The sequence below is a fragment of the Oncorhynchus nerka genome, linkage group LG1 (genome assembly GCF_034236695.1).
Source record: "Oncorhynchus nerka isolate Pitt River linkage group LG1, Oner_Uvic_2.0, whole genome shotgun sequence".
Taxonomy (NCBI): Eukaryota; Metazoa; Chordata; class Actinopteri; order Salmoniformes; family Salmonidae; genus Oncorhynchus; species Oncorhynchus nerka.
In genome coordinates, this window is record NC_088396.1 from 39675076 (window position 1) to 39702751 (window position 27676).

At 42.5% G+C, this 27676-nt stretch overlaps 1 protein-coding gene across 1 annotated transcript; it reads left to right on the forward strand.

Annotated features, from left to right (window-relative positions):
• Positions 1-1812: 1812 nt before the first annotated feature.
• LOC115130134 (signal transducing adapter molecule 2-like) lies at positions 1813-27676 on the forward strand. Its single transcript, XM_029660934.2, has 14 exons — positions 1813-2001; positions 4626-4710; positions 7600-7675; positions 8570-8665; positions 12267-12413; positions 20266-20332; positions 20509-20704; positions 20897-20991; positions 21160-21242; positions 21874-21961; positions 22138-22192; positions 22472-22637; positions 24723-24883; positions 25254-27676. The coding sequence occupies exons 1-14, from the start codon at positions 1962-1964 to the stop codon at positions 25420-25422; spliced, it is 1524 nt and encodes a 507-aa protein (XP_029516794.2). The 5' UTR covers positions 1813-1961; the 3' UTR covers positions 25423-27676.

Consider the following 27676-nt stretch of genomic DNA (forward strand, 5'->3'; position numbering starts at 1 on the left):
ATCATGACAATATTGCTTATAAAATAATCTTGTCTATGTTATTACCCTTTTAAACTAGGTAACAGGCCATTACTCTATACCAGTGTTTCCTACCCTGGTCCCCCAGTACCCCCAACAATACACATTTTCATTGTAAGCCTGGAAAAACACACTCATTCAACTCATTGAAGGCTTGAGGATTAGTTGACAAATTGAATCAAGTGTGCTTGTCCAGGGTCACAGTAAAAATGTGTACTGTTGGGGGTACTGGGGGACCAGGGTTGGGAAACACTGCTCGATACGGCAAAACTTCATAGATAAGACTTGTAAATCATTTTCTCCATTGCTGTTCCGAAAGCGTGATTATACTGTGTCCTAGCCTGGTTAATATTCATTACATTTATTATTTTTGATTTAAAAGGTTGCTTTTGTGTTTCTTTTCTTTTTTGGTGTATTGTTTTCAGGACTGTGGATACTGCTGGGTCATTTAAAGCGGTGTTGCTGGATATGTACGACACTGTCCCCCTCCAAAACTAACCATATTTGATTATTTCCCACCACACTGAGACAGGTGGAAAAGTTCTCTACTAGCCAATATGTACCCCATGTACAGTCTGTTACAGTGCTTTGGGGGCTATGGAAGGGGTAGATAATGAAGTGCTGCTAGGTATGTACGACACAGTCCCCCTCCAAAACAAAACATTTTTGGTTAGTAGACACCCTACTGAGTATTTCCCACCCAACTTCAGCTGAGACAGGTCAAAAAGTTCTTCCTGCAAGCCAATACGTATCCCATATACCGTATATTGCAGTGAATGGAGCGGGTAGAGTAAGGAGTCTACAAGTACTCTGCATTAAACCCGTTGCCGAGCGCAAGAGACCTATTTCAGTTTTACAGACTTTATTGAGTAATTCCAATAACATATATTTGTATTTTATTAAAAGTGTATTTCTTTAAATATTGCCTAGATATACAATAGCTTTCAACATACCAGTATTTTCTGTACACTTTCAAAATAAATGCTAGTATAAGTAATACATTATTAAAAATAAAATACGTCAAATTATCCTTTTATTTATTCAAATGTACGTGCAATGCTATGCAAAACAGTTGAAATGCACTAGTTCCCAAAAGTATCATTATTCCCCAAATATAGCACGTCTTTGCAATGGGACTCTTATTCCCTCCCAAAATCAGCATGCTGCCAGTATAATATCAAATATTTGTATAATTAGCTGTAATAATATCCTGCTGCTTGTTGAACGGTAATCCCAATGCTAAGGAATCGGTCCACCAAATCAGGAAATAAAAGGCGTAAACTGGGCCTGCGCGGTATTTTATGGGACTGTTTCGGCAACGTTTGATGTTACCGTGAGCAGTTTTGTTTAGTGCTTGTTTTGGCGCAAACAAAATATTGTGTGCGTAGCCTATATTTCTAATTACAACAAATTATGAATATCGATCGGTGTGGCCATTTAGACAGATTTACTGCTGTTGCTGCATGACTCTTTGTGAGTGGCAGTATACGTCATGCTTTTCGAACCATTCAATTTTTTATAAAAGCCTTATAATAAAATAAAATGAACATTGGGATATTCTCATACGTACTTCTTCCTCCCTAGGGGTGGCAGTGTGACGTTACACCAGGATTTTTAATTGGGTCATAAAATGTGTCTTTTTATCTGCCTGTACATTATACATTTGAATGCAGAAATACAGCAATGTTAAATGTACGCTAATTAATGATCTTAACATATACATTAATCAATATGTGTCGATATGATTTCAGTTCTATTTATTTTCCATGTAATGCTCGCAAATGTATTCAGGCATTTTCGCAGCCACCTAAGTGTACGGAAGAGCAACTGGTGAAAGTGTACAGGGTTTGATGGATGAGCAAGGGATTTTTTTACGTTCTTGAAATAAATATTCTAGCTACATTTTCTTTCTCAACAACGTCGGTTTATTTAAAGAAGTAGACATGCCTTTATTTGCGCAGAATCCATTCGACCAAGATGTTGGTAAGTTGAGCGCTTCATTTGGCATGTTGGTTAGCAGTGACCTAGCGTAACTACCGTAGCTTCGTACATGGCGAAACCTCTCGCCCGCAAGCTAACAACAACAACTAGCTAGCTAACGTTAGCCGGGCTGCATGTCTGTAGCTAGCTACTTTGACGCTCTGACCAAATGTGAGATTATCCACATAGCTAGCTAGTTATGCGGTTTGGTAAACTCGGTAACTAGCTTGTAGCAGACAGTCATCGGCCAGACTTTGTGCTAGCTATGTTAGCTAGTTGTTGTGTCATCACTTTATCGTAATGAACGATTTTCAATAACAAGACTGACTAAACTGCAACAAGCTCACACATTAAACAAGAACAACATTATCTAGCTAGTTAGTTCATTTAGCTTAATGCATTCATGAGTTGGGTTAGTTTTAGGTTTACTGAAAGGGAAGGAGGGTCTTGTATGCAAACGTTGTATGCATATAATATACAGTGCATTCGGAAAGTATTCAGACCCCTTGACTGTTTCCACATTTTGTTACGTTACAGACTTATTCTAAAATTGATTTAAAAATGTTATCCTCAGTCTACACACAGTACCCCATAATGACAAAGCGAAAATAGTTTTAAAAACATGATTTACTTATTTACATAAGTATTCACTCTTTTCTATGGTAATCGAATTGAGCTCAGGTGCATCCTGTTTCCATTGATCATCCTTGATGTATTTCTGCAATTTGATTGGAGTCGACCTGTGGTAAATTCAAATGATTGGACATGATTTGTAAAAGCACACACCTGTCTGTGTAAGGTCCCACAGTTGACAGTGCATGTCAGAGCAGAAACCAAGCCATGAGGTTGAAGGAATTGCCCATAGGGCTCTGAGACAGGATTGTGTTGAGGCACAGATCTGGGAAGTGTACCAAAGAATGTCTGCAGCACTGAAGGTCCCCAAGAACACAGTGGCCTCCATGATTCTTAAATAGAAGTTTGGAACCACCGAGACTCTTCATAGGGCTGGCCGCCCAGCCAAACGTAGCAATCGGGTGGAGAAGGAGGTGACCAAGAACCCGATAGTCACTCTGACAGAGCTCTAGAATTCCTCTGTGGAGATGGGAGAACCTTCCAGAAGGGCCACCATCTCTGCAGCACTCTACCAAATAAGCCTTTATGGTAGATTAGCCAGATGGAAGCTACTCCTCAGTAATAGGCACTTGACAGCCTGCTTGGAGTTTGCCAAAAGGCACCTAAAGACTCAGACCATGAGAAACAAGATTGATGAAACCAACATTTAACTATTTTGGCCTGAATTCCAAGTGTCACGTCTGGAGGAGACCTGGCACCATCCCTACGGTGAAGCATGGTGGTGGCAGCATCATGCTGTGGGGATGATTTCAGGGGCAGGGACTGGAAGATTAGTCTGGATCGAGGGGAAGATGAATGGAGACAAGTACAGAGAGATCCTTGATGAAAACCGGCTCCAGGACCTCAGACTGTTCACCTTCCAACAGGATGACGACCCTGAGCACACAGCCAAGACAACGCAGGAATGGCTTCAAGACAAGTTTTTGAATGTCCTTGAGTAGCTGAGCCAGAGCCCGTGCTTGAACTCGATGTGAAAATAGTTGTGCAGCGACGATCCCCATACAACCTGACAAAAGCTTGAGAGGATCTGCAGAGAAGAATGGGAGAAACCCCTCAAATACAGGTGTGCCAAGCTTGTAGCATCATTCCCAAGAAGACTTGAGGCTGTAATCGCTGCCTCAAGGCTGTAAATGTGCTAAAACAATGTACTGTGTAAATTGTATGAATACTTTAGGTAAAGTGTTTTCAGTTTTTTTCGTTTTTTTACAAATTCGTAAAAAAATCTAAACTTGTTTTTGATTTGTCATTATGGGGTATTGTGTGTAGATTGATGGGGGGTGTCATACATTTTAGAATAAGCCTGTAGTGTAAAACAAAATGTTGATCAAGTCAATGGGTCGGAATACTTTCCGAATGCGCTGTAGCTAGCTAACCCCCTCTAGGGTGAGCAGTTTAGCCATCATCTTTGTAACAGATGCTCTCGTATCTCCTAGTGTCCTTGTAGCTACAATAATACGAATTTCACTCTGTACAGAAATATATAGTTAGCCATGTGTAATGGCTTTATCACAAATAAAATAGTCTATTGGTCGCATACACGGATTTGCAGGTGCAGCGAAATGCTTGTTTCTAGCTCCCAACAAAAAAGTGCAGTAATAAAAAATACCTACCAATCACATAATCCAAAAAGTAAAAAGAAAGCAATTAAGTCAGGTCTGGGATGTCCACATTTCTATTGAGTGACTAAGTAATAATACATATGGTCTGAGCAAATAAAAACAATACTGCAAAGTTGGCTAGGAGCTAGAAACACGGTGACTGTGCCATCTGGTATCACAAATCAGATACGGAATAATTGACTTTATTCCTAGTCTAGTCATACAACTTCCAGAATTATGTGTTAACTGTCAATCCTATACAAATATAGTGGTGAACTAAAGCAATGAGAACTAGAGGTATAATATTGAGTTAATGTTGGCCCAACACACTACATACCAACCACAGATTGTCTTTTCCCAACTAACCACATGTATCTCGGTGTACCACATTTTCAGAGAAAGCCACCAATGAAACCAATACAGTGGAGGACTGGGCTCTGATTATGGATATCTGTGACAGAGTTGGACAGACGCCCAATGGGTAAGTTGAAGTGCGACTTCCTATTTCTAAAATATCAGATTGTTTCTAAAATGTTTGTTTGTTTTTTTAACCAAAAATGAACAGTACAGGGACAATGGGACAATGTACAAACATTTGAGAAAGATCATTTGAAAAGACAATTAGGTACATTTTGTTTTGGTTTCCTTTATTTATTTATTTTAATTAACCTTTAACTTTGTTTCATCTTGATATGAGATGAACATTAATTAATTGAAGGTTAATTGTTGATGTACAAATCGACATGTACCGATTTTAAGGTTGTAATTATTGGTGGGGTGGGTTCACGAGAAATGAGGTTCCTGCTGAACAAGTTATAATGCCACTGCTCTAAACTCCAGGACTCAAGTTGAGGTTATTGGTTATGATTATTTTATTTATAGCTATGGCATTGAATAGCAGTGACTCAAAATGCAATTCATATCTGTATGAAAAAGTATGCAGTCACCACTGGAATTGGCTCTGGATAAGAGTGTCTACTAAATGTAAATACAGTGTTTCAGAAAGTATTCATACCCCTTGACTTATTCCAAATTGTTGTTACAGCCTAAATTCAAAATGGATTAAATATATTTTTTAATAAACATCTACACACACACAATACAACATAATAACAAAGTGAAAACATGTTTGCAAATGTATTAAAAATGAAATACAGATCTAATTTACATAAGTATTCACATCCCTGATAGTTTATAGAAATACATTTGGCAGTGATTACAGCTTTGAGTCATCTTGAATAATCTTGGGTTGTAATAGTAGTAGCGGGAGGGATTTATTTCAGCTTTTATTTCTTTCATCACATTCCCAGTGGGTCAGAAGTTTACATACACTCAATTAGTATTTGGTAGCTTTGCCTTTTCAATTGTTTAACTTGGGTGAAATGTTTTGGGTAGCCTTCCACAAGCTTCCCACAATAAGTTGGGTGAATTTTGGCCCATTCCTCCTGACAGAGCTGGTGTAACTGAGTCAGGTTTGTAGGCCTCCTTGCTCGCACACGCTTTTTCAGTTCTGCCCACAAATGGTCTATAGGATTGAGGTCAGGGCTTTGTGATGGCCACTCCAATACCTTGACTTTATTGTCCTTAAGCCATTTTGCCGCAACTTTGGAAGTATGCTTGGGGTCATTGTCCATTTGGAAGACCTATTTGCGACCAAGCTTTATCTTCCTGAGTAATGTCTGAAGATGTTGCTTCAATATATCCACATAATTTCCCTCCCTCATGATGCCATCTATTTTGTGAAGTGCACCAGTCCCTCCTGCAGCAAAGCACCCCCACAACATGATGCTGCCACCCCCGTGCTTCATGGTTGGGATGGTGTTCTTCAGCTTGCAAGCCACCCCCTTTTTCCTCCAAACATAACGATGGTCATTATGGCCAAACAGTTCTATTTTTGTTTCATCAGACCAGAGGACATTTCTCCAAAAAGTACGATCTTTGTCCAGTTGCAAACCGTAGTCTGTATTTTTTATGGTGGTTTTGGAGCAGTGGCTTCTTCCTTGCTGAGCGGCCTTTCAGGTTATGTCGATATAGGACTTATTTGACTGTGTTTATAGATACTTTTGTACCTGTTTCCTCCAGCATCTACACAAGGTCCTTTGCTGATGTTCTGGGATTGATTTGTACTTTTCGCACCAAAGTACGTTCATCTCTAGGAGACAGAACGCGTCTCGTTCCTGAGCGGTATGACTGCTGTGTGGTCCCGTGGTGTTTATACTTGCGTACTATTGTTTGTACAGATGAACGTGGTACCTTCAGGCGTTTGGAAATTGCTCCCAAGGATGAACCAGACTTGTGGTCTACAAAAACAAATTCTGGGGTCTTTGCTGATTTCTTTTGATTTCCCATGATGTCAAGCAAAGATGCAATGAGTTTGAAGGTAGGCCTTGAAATACATCCATAGGTACACCTCCAATTGACTCAAATGATGTCAATTATTCTATCAGAAGCTTCTAAAGCCATGACAAATTTCTGGAATTTTTCAAGCTTTAAAGGCATTGTCAACTTAGTGTATGTAAACTTCTGACCCACTGGAATTGTGATACAGTGAAATCTGTCTGTAAACAATTGTTGGAAAAATTACTTGTGTCATGCACAAAGTAGATGTCCTAACTGACTTGCCAAAACTATAGTTTGTTGACAAGACATTTGTGCAGTGGTTGAACAACTAGTTTTAAAGACTCCAGCCTAAGTGTTTTAAAGACTCCAGCCTAAGTGTTTTAAAGACTCCAGCCTAAGTGTATGTAAACTTCTACACCTGCATTGCTTACTGTATGGGGTTTTAGGCTGGGTTTCTGTACAGCACTTTGAGATATCAGCTGATGTACGAAGGGCTATATAAATACATTTGATTTGATTAAACTTCCGACTTCAACTGTTTATGCTTCATCACAATTCTATCCCTGAAATCTGAAGACTGGTCCTTGGACTTCTGTTTCTGCTTTGACATGCCCAGTCAACTGAGGGACCTTTTTTTTTTTTAAATAGAAGCTGTGTTTCATGTCCAAACAATTGAATTCGCCACAGGTGGACTCCAATCAAGTTGTAGTGACATCTCAAGGACGATCAAAGGAAATTGGATGCACCTGAGCTCTATTTGGAGTGTCATTATGTAAAATACATTTGCAAAAATGTCTAAACATGTTTTCACTTTGCTATTATAGGGTATTGTGTGTAGATGGGTGAAAAAAATTATCAATTTTATCAATTTTGAATTGCAGCTGTAACAACAAAATGTGGAATAAGTAAAAGGGTATGAATACTTTCTGAAGGCACTGTAACTGTATATTGAAGATGGTATACTTTTGGAAAACTCATGTAGGAATAACCTTCTACTTGAGCCATAATAACCATGTCGTTCTTCTCCCAGAGCCAAGGACTGCTTGAGGTCTGTGATGAAGCGAGTCAACCACAAGGTCCCACACGTTGCCATGCAGGCCCTCACCGTGAGTTCTTATAACTTACTTTATTATTTAATGTGGTATTCAAGACACCTGGAGCAAAAGCTGCATATCATTTGGTAGACTGTTGAAAAACCTACTGCTTAACTGTGTAATAGGCTTTATTATACATGAATAAACCGATGTCAATAGAGAAATAGTCTGCATAGGGTGTGGGGTTAGTGTAAGGTCAGGTGTTTTAGTCTCAGCATGGTGTCAGGCCCTGGAGCTTGTTTAGTGACTGCGATCATAGACACAGTTAATGAGTCATGAATCCTTCTATAGAATGCATAGCAGAGTTTAAACAATTTGCTTGTATAAAGTCTGAGTGTGAATTTATTGGTTCAGGCAGTGAGGCTGGTGGATCAAAAGTTCTCTGACTGTTGCCATAAGCCTCAGTGACGTAATAAAGTATTTGGGAAGAGTGGTCCATCTCCTTCTGCTCTTGGCAGTTCTAGAGCTCTGAGCTCGTAACTCTCCTGCTCTGGGTAGCCAGTCAACCAGAGTGTGATGATCCATGGCCCGGGATTCATTTTTTTTACTGCTTTGTTCTGTTCTCTCTGCTGCTTAGAGTTGTTATAGAGGGATGATGCTAAGCCTCAGACCATGTGAGCCTTCTCTCTGACTCACCATTAGGGTATATAGTCACATGGCTGTTCCATTTTTTTTTGTTGATATCTCTCCTCACTCAGTCAACTTTAGCTCTCTCTGTCATAAAATCATGCATCATTTCAATGGTGTTACATTTATTAGTGTTAATACATTTATGTTATTCAATTAAATGTGGAATTGTGGAAGATTATAAAAGCGTTGGGCTACTTCTCTTGCTGTAATGTAAAACTTCTACATACATCATCTAAACTGACTACTGTACTAACCTGGCTTTTCTCCCTGTTACAGTTGCTGGCTGCCTGTGTCAATAACAGTGGAAGAATATTTCACTTAGAAATCTGCTCGCGGGAGTTTGCCACTGAAGTCCGAACTGTGTTGAGCAGGGTAGGGAAGCCGTCTCAAGTTTTTTTTTCTTTTGCAATATTTGTGATGAATTGAGGATGTTCAGACTTACACACACGTGAGCAAGCATAACAATTCAATCAAATGTTATTTGTCACATGCGCCAAATACAACCGGTGTAAACCTTACCGTGAAATGCTTACTTATAAGCCCATAACCAACAATGCAGTTCAAGAAATAGAGTTACTCAAATACTAAAATATTTACTACATAAACTAAAGTAAAATTAAAAAGTAACACAATAAAATAACAATAATGAGGCTATATACAGGGGGTACCGAGTCATTGTGCAGAGGTACAGGTTAGTCAAGGTCATTTGTACATGTAGGTAGGGATAAAGTGACTATGCATAGATAATAAACAGCGAGTAGCAGTAGTGTAAAAACAAATTGGGGGGGGGGGGGGGTCAGTGTAAATAGTCCAGGTGGCCATTTGATTAATTCTTATGGGCTGTGGGTAAGAGCTGTTAAGGAGCCTTTTGGACCTACACTTGGTGCTCCAGTACTGCTTGCCGTGGGGTAGCAGAGAGAACAGTCTATGACTTGGGTGACTGGAGTCTTTAACAATATTTAGGGCCTTCCTCTGACATGCCTAGTATATAGGTCCTGAATGGCAGGAAGCTTGGCCCCAGTGACGTACTGGGCCATACGCATACCACCCTGCATACCACTGCTGGCTTGCTTCTGAAGCTAAGCAGGGTTGGTCATGGTCAGTTCCTGGATGGGAGACCAGATGCTGGAAGTGGTGTTGGAGGGCGAGTAGGAGGCACTCTTTCCTCTGGTCTAAAAAAATATCCCCAGGTGCTGTCTTTCGGATGGGATGTTAAACGGGTGTCCTGACTTTCTAAGGTCATTAAAGATCCTATGGCACTTATCGTAAGAGTAGGGGTGTCCTGGCTAAATTCCCAATCTGGCCCTCAAACCACCACGGTCATCTAATAATCCCCAGTTTACAATTGGCTCATTCATCCCCCTCCTCTCCCCTATAACTATTCCCCAGGTCGTTGCTGCAAATGAGAACGTGTTCTCAGTCAACTTACCTGGTAAAATAACGAATAAATAAAAAATCAAATAAACCTTTGGTAGCTCTTTACAGTCAGATGTCGAGCAGTTGCCATACCAGGCGGTGATGCAACCGGTCAGGATGCACTCTGTGGTGCAGCTATAGAACGTTTTGAGGATCTAGGGACCCATGACAATTTTTTTCAGTCTCCTGAGAGGAAAAATGTGTTGTGCCCTCTTCACGACTGTCTTGGTGTGTTTGGACCATGATAGTTTGTTGATGTGGACACCAAGCAACATGAAACTGTTGTTAATGGGGGCCTGTTCAGCCCTCCTTTTCCTGTAGTCCATGATCAGCTCCTTTGTCTTGCTCACATTGAAGGAGAGGTTGTTATCCTGGCATCACACTGCCAGGTCTCTGACCTCCTTATAGACTCTCATCGTTTTCGGATAATCAGGCCTACCACTGTTGTGTCGTCAGCCAACTTAATGAGGCTGTTGGAGTCGTGCTTGGCCACGCAGCCGTGGGTGAACAGGGAGTACAGGAGGGGACTAAACACGCACCCCTGAGGGGCCCCAGTGAGGATCAGCATGGCGGATGTGTTGTTGCCTACCCTTACCACCTGGGAGCAGCCCGTCCAAGATCCAGTTGCAGAGGGAGGTGTTTATTCCCAGGGTCTTTAGCTTCATGGTGAGCTTTGTGGGCACTATGGTGTTGAAAGCTGAGCTGTAGTCAATGAACAGCTTTCTCACATAGGTGTTCCTTTTGTCCAGGTGGGAATGGGTAGTGTGGAGTGTGATTGAGATTGAGTCATCTGTGGATCTGTTGGGGCGATTTGCGTATAGGACTGGGTCTAGGGTTTCTGAGATAATAGTGTTGATGTGAGACATGACCAGCCTTTCAAAGGAATACATGGCTACCAACGTGAGTGCTTCGGGGTGGTAGTCATTTAGAGAGGTTACCTTAGCTTTCTTGGGCACAGGTACTATGGTGGTCTGCTTGAAACATGTAGGTATTACAGACTCAGGCAAGGAGAGGTTGAAAATGTATTTGAAGACACTTGTCAGTTGTAACACACATGCTCTGAGTACACGTCCTGGTAATCCGTCTGGCCCCATGGCCTTGTGAATGTTGACCTGTTTAAAGGTCTTGCTCACATCGGCTACTGAGAGCGTTATCACACAGTCGTCTGGAACAGCTTGTGCTCTCATGCTTGCGTCAGTGTTGCTTACCTTGAAGTGAGCATAAAAGGCACTTAGCTCATCTGGTAGGCTCGCGGTTGGGTTTCCCTTTGTAGTCTGTAATAGTTTGCCAGCCCTGCCACATCCGATGAGCGTCAGTGCCGGTGTAGTAGGATTTAATCTTAATTCTGTATTGACTCTTTGCTTGTTTGATGGTTCGTCTGAGGGCATAGTGGAATTTCTTGAAAGAATCCAGATTAGTGTCCTACTCCTTGATAGCTGCAGCTCTAGCCTTTAGCTCAGTTCAGATGTTGCCTTGTAATCCATGGCTTCTGGTTTTGGATATGTACGTATTATCACTGTGGGGATGACATTGTGCACTTATTGATAAAGCCGGTGACTGAGGTGGTATACTCAATGCCATTGGATGAATCCTGGAACATATTCCAGTCTACTAGCAAAACAGTCCTGTAGCGTAGCATCTGTGTCAGACCACTTCCGTGTTGAGCGAGTCACTGATGCTTTAGTTTTTGATTGTAAGCAGGAATGAGGAGGATATAATTATGGTCAGATTTGCCAAATGGAGGGCGAGAGAGAGCTTTGTCTGTGTGTGGAGTAAAGGTGGTCTAGAGTTGTTTTTTTCCTCTGGTTGCACATGTGACATGCTGGTATAATGAGGTCAAACGGATTTAAGGTTGCCACCATTAAAGTCCCTGGCCACTAGGAGCGCTGCTTCTGGATGAACATTTTCTTGTTTGCTTATGCCCTTAAACAGCTAGTTGAGTGCAGTCTTAGTGCCAACATCGGTTTGTGGTGGTAAATAGATGGCTACGAATAATATCGATGGGAACTCTCTTGGTAGATAGTGTGGTCTACAGCTTATCATAAGGTACTCTACCTCAGGCGTGAAATACCTTGAGACTTCTTTAATATTAGACATCGCGCACCAGCAGTTATTGACAAGTAGACACACACCCCTGCCCCTCGTCTTACCAGAAGTAGCTGCTCTGTCCTGACGAATCACGGAATACCAAGCCAGCTCTATATTATCCATATCGTCGTTCAGCCACAACTCGGTGAAACATAAGAAATTCGTTTTTAATGTCCCATTGGTAGGATAGTCTTGATTGAATATCATCCAGTTTATTCTCCAGTGATTGCACTTTGGGCAGTAGGACAGATGGTAGTAGCGGTTTACCCACTTGCCGTTGAATTCTCACAGGGCAGCTCGACCTTCCCCTGTATCTCCATCTTTTCTTCACGCGAGTGACAGGGATTTGGGCCTGGTCTTGGGCGCCATTATTATCATTCAGCTGGCTCTTTGTGTCAATGTTTTGTTTGTATCTACCTCTGTCAAATAAGTAGCCTAATAATAATAATTATTACTATTCCCAATGCAGGCCCACAGCAAGGTGTGTGACAAGCTGAAGGGGATGATGGTGGACTGGTGTGATGGGTTCCAGAAAGATCCACAGCTCAGTCTGGTCAGTGCCACCATCAAGTCTCTGAGAGAGGAAGGGGTCGTCTTCCCATCCTCTGGGTCACAGGTAATGTAGTCAACAACCTATCGTCTATCACCCTAACCCAGTGTTGCCTCTATCATTGTATAGGCCAGGCAGTTTCCCCTCACTACTAACTCTGTTACCCCCTTCCTAAAAGAGTTTGTTTTTTATTTGTTTCAATTGACAATTTTTGTGCCAGATGGCCTGGATGTGCCTCACCTGGAAAATAGAGCCGTTTGATTGTCTTTAAAAAAACTTTTACCCCTTTTTTTTCTCCCCAATTTCGTGATATCCAATTGGTAGTTAGTCTTGTCCCGTCGCTGCAACTCGCCTATGAACTCGGGAGAGGCGAAGGTCGAAAGCCATGCATCCTCCAAAACACAACCCTGCCAAGCCGCACTGCTTCTTGACACACTGCTCGCTTAAGCCGGAAGCCAGCCGCACCAATGTGTCGGAGGAAACACTGTCCAGCTGGCGACCGAAGACAGCTTGCAGACGCTTGGCCCACTAAAATGAGTCGCTAGAGCACGATGAGACAAGGAAATCCCGGCTGGCCAAACCATTCCGGGACCCGGATGACGCTGGGCCAATTGTGCGCCGCCTCATGGGTCTTCCTGTCACGGCCGGCTGTGACATAGCCTGGGATCGAACCTGGGTCTGTAACGCCCCAATAACATATACTACCCGCCACTGTGACCTGTATGTTCTCGTTGGCTGGCCCTCGCTTCATATTCGTCGCCAAAAACACTGGCTCCAGGTCATCGATATGTCTTTGCTAGGTAAAGCTCCGCCTTATCTCAGCTCACTGGTTGCCATAGCAACACCCACCCTTAGCACGCACTCCAGCAGGTATATTTCGCTGGTCATCCCCAAAGCCAGAACCTCCTTTGGCTGCCTTTCCTTCCAGTTCTCTGCTGCCAATGACTAGAACGAATTGCAAAAATCACTGAAGTTGGAGATTTCGAGCTCTCTCACTAACTTTAAGCGTCAGCTGTCAGAGCAGCTTACCGATCACTGCAGCTGTACAAAGCCCATCTGTAAATAGCCCATCCAACCAACTACCTTCCCTCATCCCCATATTTGATTTAGTTTTTCTGCTCTTTTGCACACCAGTATATCTACTTGCACATCATCATCTGCACATACATCACTCCAGTGTAAATTGCTAAATTGTAATTACTTCGCCACTATGGCCTATTTATTGACTTACCTCCATACTTCATTTGCATACACTGTATACAGATTTTTCTATTGTGTTATTGACTGTACATTTGTTTTTGTCACACTGCTTTGCTTTATCTTGGCCAGGTTGCAGTTGTAAATGAGAAGTTGTTCTCAACTGGCCTAACTGGATGCAATGCAGTTCTGCAACTGCAATGCAGTTCCTTAGACCGCTGCGCCACTAGGGAGGCCCCCGTAAACCAACGTGGTTTTACGTACTATATCAGTACTTTACCCTCTTACAGGGCGCTACGCTGACATTTTTTACAAAAAATGTAGGAGCACATCAAGAAATTTAGGGGCACAAATGAAAAATATTCACACATTTTTTTTTTTATAAGAATTGCCAGCAATAGCAACATACAGGTTTAAGGAGCACCAGAATTTTGGGGGGGTATGAATCTTTTGAAGCTCATCTCCTGAAGAAGCTATTTTCCGTTTCCTTACTTTTTGTTCCACTAAATGTTATCTGGGTGTTTATTTTATTATTTTTTTATGTAAAAAGTAGCACAGCAAAATATTTAGGAGCATAGCCGACTGAAAAGGTAGCATTGTAGAGCCCTGTCTTATTGAAGCTATCGCCAGACTCGCCTACGAACTGTTATTGGCTAGCTCAAACACAAAGCTCTCCTCATGACTTCAACCTGTGGTCCACTGTAAGCAAATAAGCTCTGTGTGTGTACTTTCACTGGCCCCAGTGCAGTGTGGTCTATCCTTGTCCTCAGTGTGCTGCTCTCCCATGTGTTGCCAATACAGAGGAGGAGGATGGCGCTTGTCTCTGTGTTTTTAAGGCATGACCTCCGAATGGAATTGTCTCTCACATATTTCATGTAATACCCCAGTTCTCCCTATTTATTTTGTATTTTTTATTTCACCTTTATTTAACCAGGTAGGCTAGTTGAGAACACCTTTATTTAACCAGGTAGGCTAGTTGAGAACACCTTTATTTAACCAGGTAGGCTAGTTGAGAACACCTTTATTTAACCAGGTAGGCTAGTTGAGAACAAGTTCTCATTTACAACTGCGACCTGGCCAAGATAAAGCAAAGCAGTGCGACACAAACAACAACACGGAGTTACACATGGAATAAACAAACATACAGTCAATAATACAATAAAGTCTATACAGTGTGTGCAAAGGAGGTAGGATAAAGGGGTGAGGCAATAAATAGGCCATAGTGGCGCAATTATTACATTATGGCAAATTAAACACTGGGGTGATAGATGTGCAGAAGATGAGTGTACAAGTAGAGATACTGGGGTGCAAAGGAGCAAAATAAATAAAATGAATAACAATATGGTGATGAGGTAGTTGGATGGGCTATTTACAGATTGGTTATGTGCAGGTGTGATCTGTGAGCTGCTCTGACAGCTGGTGCTTAAAGTTAGTGAGGGAGATATGAGTCTCCAGCTTCAGTGATTTTTGCAGTTCGTTCCAGTCATTGGCAGCAGAGAACAGGAAGGAAAGGCGCCCGAAGGAGGAATTGGCTTTGGGGGTAACCAGTGAAATATACCTGCTGGAGTGCGTGCTGCGGGTGGTGCTGCTATGGTGACCAGTGAGCTGAGATAAGGTGGGGATTTACCTAGCAACGACTTATAGATGACCTGGAGCCAGTGGGTTTGGTGACAAATATGAAGCGAGGGCCAGCCAATGAGAGCATACAGGTCGCATTGGTGGGTTGTGAATGAGGCTTTGGTGACAAAACGGACGGCACTGTGATAGACTGCATCCAATTTGCTGAGTAGAGTGTTGGAGGCTAATTTGTAAATGACATCGCCGAAGTCGTGCATTGGTAGGATAGTCAGTTTTACTAGCGTATGTTGGGCAGCATGAGTGAAGGATGCTTTGTTGCGAAATAGGAAGCCGATTCTAGATTTAATTTTGGATTGGAGATGCTTAACTTCTTGGTGACTGGGGGGCAGTATTGAGTAGCTTGGATGAATAAGGTGCCCAGAGTAAACTGCCTGCTACTCAGCCATAAAATCTATAATATGCATATAATTAGTATATTTGGATAGAAAACACTCAAACACTCAGAATGTGTTTCAAAAAACTGTTTGAATGATGTCTGTGAGCATAACAGAATTCATATGGCAGGTGAAAACCTGAGAAAAATCCACCCAGGAAGTGGGATATCTGAGGTTTGGAGGTTTTCAACTCATAGGGGCGGCAGGGTAGCCTAGTGGTTAGAGCGTTGGACTAGTAACCAGAAGGTTGCAAGTTCAAATCTGTCGTTCTGCCCCTGCCCCACTGTTCCTAGGCCGTCATTGAAAATAAGAATTTGTTCTTAACTGACTTGCCTAGTTAAATAAAGGTACAATTTTAAAAAATAGCCTATCGAAGATACAGTGGGATATTGGTCATGTTGCACTTCCAAGGCCTTCTGCTAGATGTCAACAGTCTATAGAACCTTGTTTGATGCTTCCACTGTGAAGGGGGGCCGAGTGAGAGAGGATTGAGCCAGGATTCTGGCAGATTGCCATGAGCTCGTGATTATGAGATTTTTGTTGTTTTGAATTTGGCGACCTGCACTTTCACTGGCAGTTGGCTGGGTGGGACGCTACCATCCCAAATATCCCAGAGAGGTTACTGTGAGTCTGGAAGGAGAGTTTACAGTCTAACCAGACACCTAGGTATTTGTAGTTGTCCACATATTCTAAGTCGGAACCGTCCAGAGTAGTAATGATGGACGTGTGGGTAGGTGTGGGCAGCGATCGGTTGAAGAGCATGCATTTTATTTTGCTTGCTTTTAAGAGCAGTTGGAGGCCACGGAAGGAGAGTTGTATGGCATTGAAGCTTGTCTGGAGGTTAGTTAGCACAGTGTCCAAAGAAGGGCCAGAAGTATACATAACGGTGTCGTCTGCGTAGAGGTGAATCAGCAGCAGCAAGAGCGACATCATTGATGTATACAGAGAAAAGAGACTGCCCGAGAATTCAACCCTGTGGCACCCCCAGAGACTGCCAGAGGTCTGGACAACAGGCGCTCCGATTTGACCTCTGTCTGAGAAGTAGTTGGTGTACCAGGCGAGGCAGTCATTTGAGAAACCAAGGCTGTTGAGTCTGCCGATAAGAATGTGGTGATTGACAGAGTCGAAAGCCTGGGCCAGTTCGATGAATACAGCTGCACAGTGTGGTCTCTTATCGATGGCGGTTAGGATATCGTTTAGGACCTTGAGCGTGGCTGAGGTGCTCCCATGACCAGCTCTGACACCAGATTGCATAGCAGAGAAGGTACAGTGGGATTCTAAATGGTCAGTGATCTGTTTGTTAACTTGGCTTTCGAGGACCTTAGAAAGGCAGGGTAGGAAAGATAAGTCTATAGCAGTTTGGGTCTAGAGTGTCTTCCCCCTTTGAAAAGGGGGATGACCGCGGCAGCTTTCCAATCTTTGGGGATCTCAGACGATACGAAAGAGAGGTTGAACAAGCTAGTAATAGGGGTTGCAACAATTTCGACTGATCATTTTAGGAAGAGGGGGTCCAGATTGTCTAGACCGGCTGATTTATAGGGGTCCAGATTTTGCAGCACTTTCAGAACATCAGCTATCTGGATTTGGGTGAAGGAGAATTGGGGGAGGCTTGGGCAAGTTGCAGTGAGGGTGCAGAGCTGTTGATCGGGGTAGTGGTAGCCAGGTGGAAAGCATTGCCAGCCGTAGAAAAATGCTTATTGAAATTCTCAATTATCGCGGATTTATCGGTGGTGACAGTGTTTCCTAGCCTCAGTGCAGTGGGCAGCTGGGAGGAGGTGCTCTTATTCTCCATGGACTTTACAGTGTCCCAGAACTTTTTGGAGTTAGTGCTACAGGATGCAAATTTCTGTTTGAAAAAGCTATCCTTTGCTTTCCTAACTGACTGTGTATATTGGTTCCTAACTTCCCTGAAAAGTTTTATATCGTGAGCGCTTTTCGATGCTAGTGCAGTACGCCACAGGATGTTTTTGTGCTGGTCAAGGGCAGTTGGGTCTGGAGTGAACCAAGGGCTATATCTGTTCCTGGTTCTACATTTTTAGAATGGGGCATGCTTATTTAAGATGGTGAGGAAAGCACTTTTAAAGAATAACCAGGCATCCTCTACTGACTGAATGAGGTCAATATCCTTCCAGGATACCCGGGACAGGTCGATTAGAAAGGCCTGCTCGCTGAAGTGTTTTAGTGAGTGTTTGACAGTAATGATCGGTGGTCATTTGACTGCAGACCCATTATGGACACAGGCAATGAGGCAGTGATCGCTGAGATCCTGATTGAAGACAGCAGAGGTGTATATGGAGGGCAGGTTGGTTAGGATGATATCTATGAGGGTGCCCATGTTTACAGATTTGGGGTTGTTCCTGGTGGGTTCATTGATAATTTGTGTGAGATTGAGAGCATCAAGCTTAGATTGTAGGATGGCCGGGGTGTTAAGCATGTCCCAGTTTAGGTCACCTAACAGCACGAGCTCTGAAGATAGATGGGTGGTAATCAATTCACATATGGTGTCCAGGGCACAGCTGGGGGCAGAAGGTGGTCTATAGCAAGCTGCAACGTTAAGAGACTTGTTTCTGTAGAGGTGGATTTTTTAAAAGTAGAAGCTCAAATTGTTTGGGCACAGACCTGGATAGTAAAGACAGAACTTTACAGGCTATCTTTGCAGTAGATTGCAAATCGGAAAATGTTATCGTTAGGGATGGAAATTTCAGTTTAGGTTTGTGGTCGGCAAGGACATCCGGGTTGGCAGAGTGTGCTAAGGCAGTGAATAAAACAAACTTAGGGAGGAGGCTTCTAATGTTAAAACATGCCTGAAACCAAGGCTTTTACGGTTACAGAAGTCAACAAATGAGAGCGCCTGGGGAATGGGAGTGGAGCTAGGCACTGCAGGGCCCTGATTAACCTCCGCATCACCAGAGGAACAGAGGAGGAGTAGGATAAGGCTACAGCTAAAGGTTAAAAGAACTGGTCGTCTAGTACTTTCAGAACAGAAAGTTAAAGGGGCAGATTTCTGTGCCCGGTAGAATAGATTCAAGGCATAATGTATGGTAGGATGTGAATACAGTGGGGGTAAACCTGTGCATGGAGTGACGATGAAAGAGATATTGTCTCTAGAAATATAATTTAAACCAGGTGATGTCACCGCATGTGTGGGAGGTGGATCTAAAGTGTTAACTAAGGCGTATTGAGCAGGGCTAGAGGCTCTACAGTGAAATAAAGCAATACTTACTAACCAAAACAGCAATGGACAAGGCATATTGACATTCGGGAGAGGCATGCGTAGCCGAGAGATCATAGGAGTCCAGTGAGTGGCTTCAGGCAGCTAGCTGGCCGGTGCTAGCAAGCTAGCAGAAGGGGATTAGAATTCCTTTTGTGATTGTATGTGAGGGACAGTCTGGTACTCTATTAATTTGGTTGAAATGGTAGGCTGAGTGACCTATTCTATATTAAAGGCCCAATGCAGTCAACATTTTGTTTTTTCCTATTTTGTATGATATTGTACAACAGCTGATGAAACTAACCCTGTAAAACGGTTAAAACATTTGATCAGTGTTATTTCCTGATAGTTGCTGGTTGAAAATACAATCTACACAAGACCTTCTAATCAGCCATTTTGCATGGTTAGGAGTTTTGGCTTTCCACAGTGACATTAACATGCGGTTAATTGGTTAATAGTCCAATCAAAGAGATCCAAACCGCTCTGCAAATAACAGCTTTTTTTTTCAGTTTCCCCCTCGCAACTCAGATCATCACTCCAAGCTAAATTCTTGCTTGAGAAATGGCCTAGTTTTAAAAAATAAAATCTATTAAATTAAAGTACTTTATTTTTACACAGAAATAATTTTTTATTGATATAAAACTGCTGCATTGGGTCTTTAATAAATTACTCTGAAGTATTTTCTACTGAAACAGACTTTTCCCAACCTCTCTCACAGACATCAGTTTATTCTTCAAACTGTAGTCAGTGTCACTGGTTTCCAGATGTTAGGCTATATATGTTTGCGTATGAAGCGATTGCAATTTCATGTCATTCAATGTCCTATTTCATTTTAGGAGCTCTTTTACTCTTAAGGAATCCACATGCTTCCCAGTTAAAACAGTTCAGAACAGTTTCTGCATATATTATGACAACATTTTTGTGACTTTCTTTGTATTTGTTTTGGTCTTGCGGCAAGTGGTTTATTGGCCGTTCGTGCGCACACTTTTTGGGGGGGCAAGCAGAAGTCTACTCCCCTTCGTCTGTGATTGGTCAACAGTAGGGATTCTTCAATGACGTGTCATTTAACGAGAGACTAATCGTTTAAAAAAAAAATTCGCTTGAGAAATACTGCAGCAAATACCTTAGTTATATGTAAAATTGCGTGACTAAGATATCTGCAAAACGTAAATGAATGACCGATTTTCTTATTTTAGATTAATTCTGACGCTACGGCGTCTCAAGATGGACAAACAGTACTATTGCTGCGTTTTTCTTATTTTTCAAGCAAGGTCTTTTAAGGGAGTATGTAAGCACATTCGTTTGGTTCACCTAGCCGAGTTTGGGTAGCCGAACCAAAGCATGCTGACGCCTTTACTCGCTCTCAGTTTACTACCAAAATACTGCCTGCAAAGCCTGTAGTACCTATCAATCCCTACAGGTGGCATCAGTCACAGCTAATCCCAAATCCCCTCTGCTCTGGAAGGCTTCTCTCTAACCAACCACCTCTTATCAACAGGGGTCCAGCCTAAAGGGCACCACTCCAGCTGTTAGTAAACCATCTGACGATGACGACCTGGCCAAAGGTACAAATAATATCCAACAGATTCTAGAATACCACATCATATTACATTATGAATTGTGCATGTTGATGAATGAATTAATACATTTATTAGACACATTAAAATCATTGAGAATGACACAGTGTAGAGCAGTGTATTTCAATTTTGTTCCACTGCCTCTGTCCTCCTCCCATCTGCAGCCATCGAGCTGTCCCTGCAGGAGCAGTATGTGGAGACGCGACCCCTCACCGTGACCGCCGACCCCCCCTTCAATACCAACGGGGGCGGGGGTAGCAGGGATTCCCGGAAGTTGCGGGCGCTCTACGACTTTGAGGCGGCCGAGGACAACGAGCTCACCTTCAAGACTGGAGAGCTCATCCTCGTCCTGGACGACAGGTAACTAACGACATGCTGCTATGGAAACCTGGCTCTGACCCATATGATGGCCTACTGTATAGGCAAATATGGGAACAAAAGTTCTTCAGTTACATGTCTGTTGTTCTGCAATGCATGCATTCATTTAATTTATAATGGCAAGTGTTTACTTACAAGAATGTTTGAACTGATTTAACCATGTTGATGTCAAAGTGACCCAAACTGGTGGAAAGGTGAGAACCACAGAGGAGTAGGTCTCTTTCCGTCCAACTTTGTCACGACCAACCTCAACGCTGAGCCTGAACTAGGTACGTTTCCCCTCTGTTCCTGTCCAGTACCATACCTCACTCTTGTACCACCATACGGAGAGTCCTTCTAGTCAAGTGTTTGGTTTCATGTTTTAAATCCTGACTCTAAAGTGGCTCTGAATAAGAGCGTTAACTAAATGTGTAAAATGTCAATTCCTCTCCTAACAGTAACGTATGTGGAGAAGACGCCAGCCCCGGAGGAGCCCAGCATAGAAGCCAACGTAGAGCCTGAGCCTGTCTTCATAGATGAGGTGGGTGCTTCTACGTACCGTACCTACTGCATGACTGTCCATACATGTAGGCCTAAATCATGTTATATCATCATGTATCTTTTCTTCTTGGATATAATCAGTCCACTGTCAGTTTTGACCGTTTGACCATTGAAAACCCTCTTCATCAGTCTGTCAGTTGTAACTTAGTAAAACGTTTAGAATGGTTAATAAAGTCTGACACGGCTTGTTATACAAAGTTGTAATGTAACATCGTATAACAAGAATCTTTCTCCCCCTCTCTCATCCCCTCTTTTCCTTGTTTCTCTCTTCTTCCCCCTCTGTTTCTCTCTTCTTCCCCCTCTGTTTCTCTCTTCTTCCCCTCTGTTTCTCTCTTCTTCCCCCTCTGTTTCTCTCTTCTTCCCCCTCTGTTTCTCTCTTCTTCCCCCTCTGTTTCTCTCTTCTTCCCCCTCTGTTTCTCTCTTCTTCCCCCTCTGTTTCTTCCCTTCTCCCCTCAATCATCCCCACCCCTCTTCCTCCCTCCGTCCCTCTCTCTCATCCCCACCCCTCTCTCTTCCTCCCTCTCTCTCCTTTCTTGCTCTCCCCTCTCTCTTCCTCCCTCTCTCTCCTTTCTTGCTCTCCCCTCTCTCTTCCTCCCTCTCTGTCTCTGCAGGAGAAGATGGACAGAGTGCTGTATCTGCTCCAGAACACAGACCCTGCTGATGCAGCACCTGACTGCCAAGAGCTGGTCCAACTGGAGGGTATACGACAATGACTTAATGCTCTGATAAATCCTAGTAGCCATGCTCACTTTGCAGTTGGACTATTTTCTAACACGCACACACACACACACACACACACACACACACACACACACACACACACACACACACACACACACACACAGTCTCACCTTATCAATGCTTTACCCACCCAGGTGCTTGTGAGCAGATGAATCCAATGATTGATGACAAGCTGGAAGACATTGACAGGTAAAATGAATTTAACTGTAGTATAATTAATTATTCATAATGGACTATATTTTCAATTGTATGTTAGAGGCTATACTATTGCATGTCAGAGTTTTATTTCTATTGGTTAGGCATATGTGTTGTACAGAGTTATTCAAATTGTATGTATTTATACATACTTGATATAGTTTATATTGACTGTATCTGGATGACCGCTACGATCATCAGTCTTTGTCCTACTTGTGTCGTGATGACCTCTATCTCCACCCCTCCCACTCTCTCTCTCTCCCTCCCTGGCAGGCAACACTCTGAGCTGTCTGAGCTGAATGTGAAGGTACTGGAGGCCTTGGAGCTCTATAACAAACTGATGAACGAAGCACCGTTCTACACAGCCTACTCCAAACTGCAGTCCCAGCAGCAACCGCAGCAGCCCCAATACGCACCTGCCTCCCAAGTCCCCATTCAGGTCAGGAATAACAAACTATCTAACCACTGTCACATACAATACATGACCAAAAGTATGTGGACATCTGCTCGTCGAACATCTCATTACAAAACCGTGGGCATTAATATGGAGTTGGTCCCCCCCTTTGCTGCTATAACAGCCTCCACTCTTCTGGGAAGGCTTTCCACTAGATGTTGGAACATTGCTGCAGGGACTTGCTTCCATTCAGCCACAAGCATTATTGAGGTTGGGCGATTGCCTGGCTCGCAGTCGGCATTCCAATTCATCCCAAAGGTGTTCGATGGAGTTAAGGTCAGGACTCTGTGCATGCCAGTCAAGTTCTTCCACACCGATCTCGACAAACCATTTCGGTATGGACCTCGCATTGTGCACGGTGGTGTTGTCTTGCTGAAACAGGAAATGGCCTTCCCCAAACTGTTGCCACAAAGTTGGAAGCACAGAATCGTCTAGAATGGCATTGTATGCTGTTACGTTAAGATTTCCCTTCACTGGAACTAAGGGGCCCGAACCAGGAAAACAGTCCCATACCATTTTTCTTCCTCCACCAAACTTTACAGTTGGCACTATGCATTGGGGCAGGTAGCACTCCCCTGCCATCCACCAAACCCAGATTTGGCCGTCAGACTGCCAGATGGTGAGGCGTGATTCATCACTCCGGAGAACGCATTTCCACTGCTCCAATGGCGGTGAGCTTTACACCCCTTCTGCCGACGCTTGGCATTGCACATGGGGATCTTAGTTCGCTCGTTGCGAACTGATTTGCCAGAATTTCACCCGTTAGATAAAATACGGAACGGTTCTGTATTTCACTAAAAGAATAAACGTTTTGTTTTCGAAATGATAGTTTCCGGATTTGACCATATTAATGATCAAAGGCTCGTATTTCTGTGTTATTATATTATAATTGAGTCTATTATTTGATAGAGCAGTCTGACTGAGTAATGGTGGGCACCAGCAGGCTCGTAAGCATTCATTCAAACAGCACTTTCCTGCGTTTGCCAGCAGCTCTTTGCAATGCTTCAAGCGTTGCACTGTTTATGACTTCAAGCCTATCAACTCCAGAGATTAGGCTGGCAATACTAAAGTACCTATTAGAACATCCAATAGTCAAAGGTATATGAAATACAAATAGTATAGAGAGAAATAGTCCTATAATTCCTATAATAACTACAACCTAAAACTTCTTACCTGGGAATATTGAAGACTCATGTTAAAATGAACCACCAGCTTTCATATGTTCTCATGTTCTGAGCAAGGAACTTAAACGTTAGCTTTCTTACATGTGCCATGTGCCACATATGACACTTTGTTTTTGCATTATTTAAACCAAATTGAACATGTTTCATTATTTATTTGAGACTAAATTGATTTTATTGATGTATTATATTAAGTTAAAATAAGTGTTCATTCAGTATTGTTGTAGTTGTCATTATATATATATATATTTTTTTTTTTTAAAGTTTTTTTTTAACGTTTTTTAATCGGCTGATTAATCAGTATCAGATTTTTTTTGTCCTCCTATAATCGGTATCGGCGTTGGAAAATCATAATCGTTCAACCTCTACTATGGAGATTGGAAGCTCGATTTTATATACCTGTCAGCAACGGGTGTGACTGAAATAGCCAAATCTGCTAATTTGAAGGGGACACACATACGTGTGTGTGGCCTCGGTGAAGGCAGAGACACTATGCCAGTGTCCAAAATGGCATCCTATTAATTGCCTAGTTAAATCAAAAATATCATATGGTGGGCTCTGGTCAAAAGTAGTGAACTATATAGGGAATAGGATTCCATTTCAGATGCTGACCATGTGTGCTGTTTGTCCCTGATGATGGATGTCAGTCCCTCCTTGGAGACGAATGGGAGATTCCAGTGGTCATGTTTGGACTGTTTTACCACTTCACTTTCTGCACTGCAAAACCAGTTTAGAAACTATCTCTTCCTTGTTGTGTACCTGGCTGCACCTGTAGTAATGTTGGTTGTATAGTTTAGTGGAGTAATGCAATGTACACTGTACTATGAAATGTGTTTTACCCAATTTCACATTGAACTTTCTCTTTTTGCTCCCCTCCTCCCTCTCTCAGGGTTACCCAGGTCAGCCTGGTGGTTCCTACATGCCTCCGGGGATGCCCCAGGGCCCCCCAGCCCAGCAGGCCTACATGGGCTCTGACCAGCCCGGACCCCTCCACTCACTCCACCCTAACGTCACATCTCCCAACGGTCAGCCAGCACAGCTTCCTTACAGGTAAGCCTCGTACTTTACAGGGTTACACATCTCCTCGGTATACCAGTACTTTACAGGGTTACACGTCTTCTCGGTATACCAGTACTTTACAGGGTTACACGTCTTCTCGGTATACCAGTACTTTACAGGGTTACAGGTCTCCTTTGTATACCAGCCCTGACTAGGCAACTAGCTAGCTAAATGGCAGCCATTTTGTGAGGTCATTCTTGTGTCTGGATGTTTGTGTTTTGAGACATCCCACTAGTGGATTTGTGAGTATTACATTTTTGGGGGTGGCATTGCTCCTGTGTTGAGGGTTAAATGTCTTGTCTTAATGCTTGTGTTAGGCAGTAGGTGGCTAATATTGTACCATTCTGTCTCTTCACCGCAGTGTACCATATGCACCTGCCGGATACCCTCCACAGATGGGTGTGGCCCCACAGATGGACATGTCGGCCTATCAGAACGCCAACCTGCCTCCAGCCTCCTATCAAATGGCTGCTCCATCGCAGCAGGCCCCACACCAGCAACAGGCCTACTATCAGCAGCCTCTCCTATAAAGGCAGGCCGTGCAATACTATCAGGGCTGTCTGAGTGAGAAGCAGCATATCCCCACCAACAGACACAGTACAATGACACAATCCTCCCCCTCTTTTGTCCTTTATGAAAATATTATGGCAATGGTATGAGGTATGCTTGTGTAGGCTTGTGTCCGAAATGGCAACCTATTCCCCATGTAGTGCTCTACTTCTGACCAGGACCCATAGAGCTCTGGTCAACAGTAGCACACTATTTGGGGAATAGAGTCATTTGGAACACCGCCTAGATTGTCACAAAGGTCAGTGTCTGTCTGAGAGGTGTGGAGACCCACAGGAGGAGACCAAATGCCAACCTACCACCCACCCACCACGGCCTGTTTGGAAGGGATGAATGTTTTGAAACAGTATGTGAAATAAGTACTTTTCCTTGTCTTGGTTTGCCTCTTTAAAACAGTTAAGGGGGCAGCTCATCAGCTGATAATTTCCAAACTGCTTCATTAATGTTGTGTGTATTTGTCCTTGTTCAGAGATATCTTTTGTTTGTTTGCTTTTTAATCATCTTCTATTTTTAAATGTTTGTTTTTCTGTTCACCGTCTGGTTTGGTGTCTGTCTGGAGATCAGTCCAAATGAAGGAACCCATGGCTGGCCAGGACCAGGGTTCGAGTCAATTCGAAATGGAATTGACCCCAACCCTGACCAGGACTTTTCTATCCCCCTCTCTCTAACAGCGTCATCCACTTTAGTTGACCCTTCTTGGGGCCAAAGGTTATGGAGTGCTCTAGGTATGTCTTCTTGTGCTATAATCAGTACCATGTTTTATTAGATACTATGGTACAGTTAGAGATTAGCTTCCCATACACTGCCTGCCTTGCAACACTCTTTGGGTGTTTAATATGTTCTAGGAGTGACACGTTTTATCATTTTTCATTTGTGTGCAATTTCGATGTGATTTTGTTATGAAATTAACTGAAGTCATTGTTAAATACATTTAGAATTGTGACCATGCAGCCTTTCCAAATGTAATGCTATTGTAGGTTTAGTGCACATTTTCATAAACATAACTTTTTTAGTAATGCAAATGTAATCTAGCCTGGGTGCCTGTCTGTTTCTACTCTATTGCCAACTCCTTATGAAATTTGTCATGTTTGCCTTGACAATGACAACAATGCAGTTGGCAAGACGGCATAAACAGATCTGGGACCAGGCTAAATGGAATCTTCAGATTATATGGTTGTTGATTAACAACATTCATGTGCCAAGGCTCTTGGCAACTTGGTAGATGTCCTATATACCTTGAGTAACAAGTTGTAATCGCAAGGAATAAGAGATTGATTGGGAAATGAGCCAAGTCCTAGCTATATCTTTCTATGGTCCTTCTTCATTCACTCTTCTGTTGAAAAGGCTTTTAAGACCATAGACGTTAGTAATAGATGTTTGTAATTATTAAATTAATATCGGTGTGCTTTTCATGTTTCTGGGCTGTAGGAGGTCACGTTTTCATATAAATCTTTTTGTGGAAATAATGGTTCTTTGGAATGGCTGTTTGCTCTGCATTTGGACCTTTAATTAGAAATTGTAAATGACATCACTTGACATCTTTCTCTGGATTCTATCCATATGATCAGATATTATTTTATGGTTTATAAATGTATGGTATGCTTTCCCCTTTAATACTTTTTGGTTTTACTTTATTTGTGTCAGAACAAATGGCTACCGTGACCAACAGTTAGAACTGGCTCATTGATAAATGTGTGAATTGTACAAAGTTTTATAGCTAGAGAACTGTTTGGCCTAAAATGTTCATCTGAAATTAATGAAACTGTTGGGTGTAACCGAGGACCAGATTTATTTACTCCCTCCCCCTTTAGCTGGATAGTCTACTCTGACTAAAATAATAACTGTGTCCACTTTACTTTTTCTTTATCTGCATCTGAAAAGGTGTTGTATATTAATGTAAAATATCTTCTGGCATTGTGGGTAATTGCACCTTAACTTTGTAAACATTTGATTTACCACTGGATGCCTTGTTTTCTTTAGAAATCAAATCAAAATGGAAACATCTTTGGGAAAGGAATTGACCCTGAAGCTGCTGTATATCTAGAACTCTATATATTTAAAAAATATTCCAGGGAGTGTTCCCATTCAGTACTACCCATTTATTATAACTGACTCCATGTTTTGTTACTTCAAGATTTCTCTGCGTTATCATTGTAAATCCTTTTGTAACACCGTCAACTCTAATATTCTTTCAAATAAAATGTACCTGTGTTCACA

Excerpts from the sequence above, each read along its gene's own strand:
- LOC115130134 (XM_029660934.2), top strand. The coding sequence starts at position 1,962 with ATGCCTTTATTTGCGCAGAATCCATTCGACCAAGATGTTG. Across the intron at positions 2,002-4,625 it reads TCCATTCGACCAAGATGTTG|AGAAAGCCACCAATGAAACC; the intron begins GTAAGTTGAGCG and ends CCACATTTTCAG. Across the intron at positions 8,666-12,266 it reads TCCGAACTGTGTTGAGCAGG|GCCCACAGCAAGGTGTGTGA; the intron begins GTAGGGAAGCCG and ends TTCCCAATGCAG.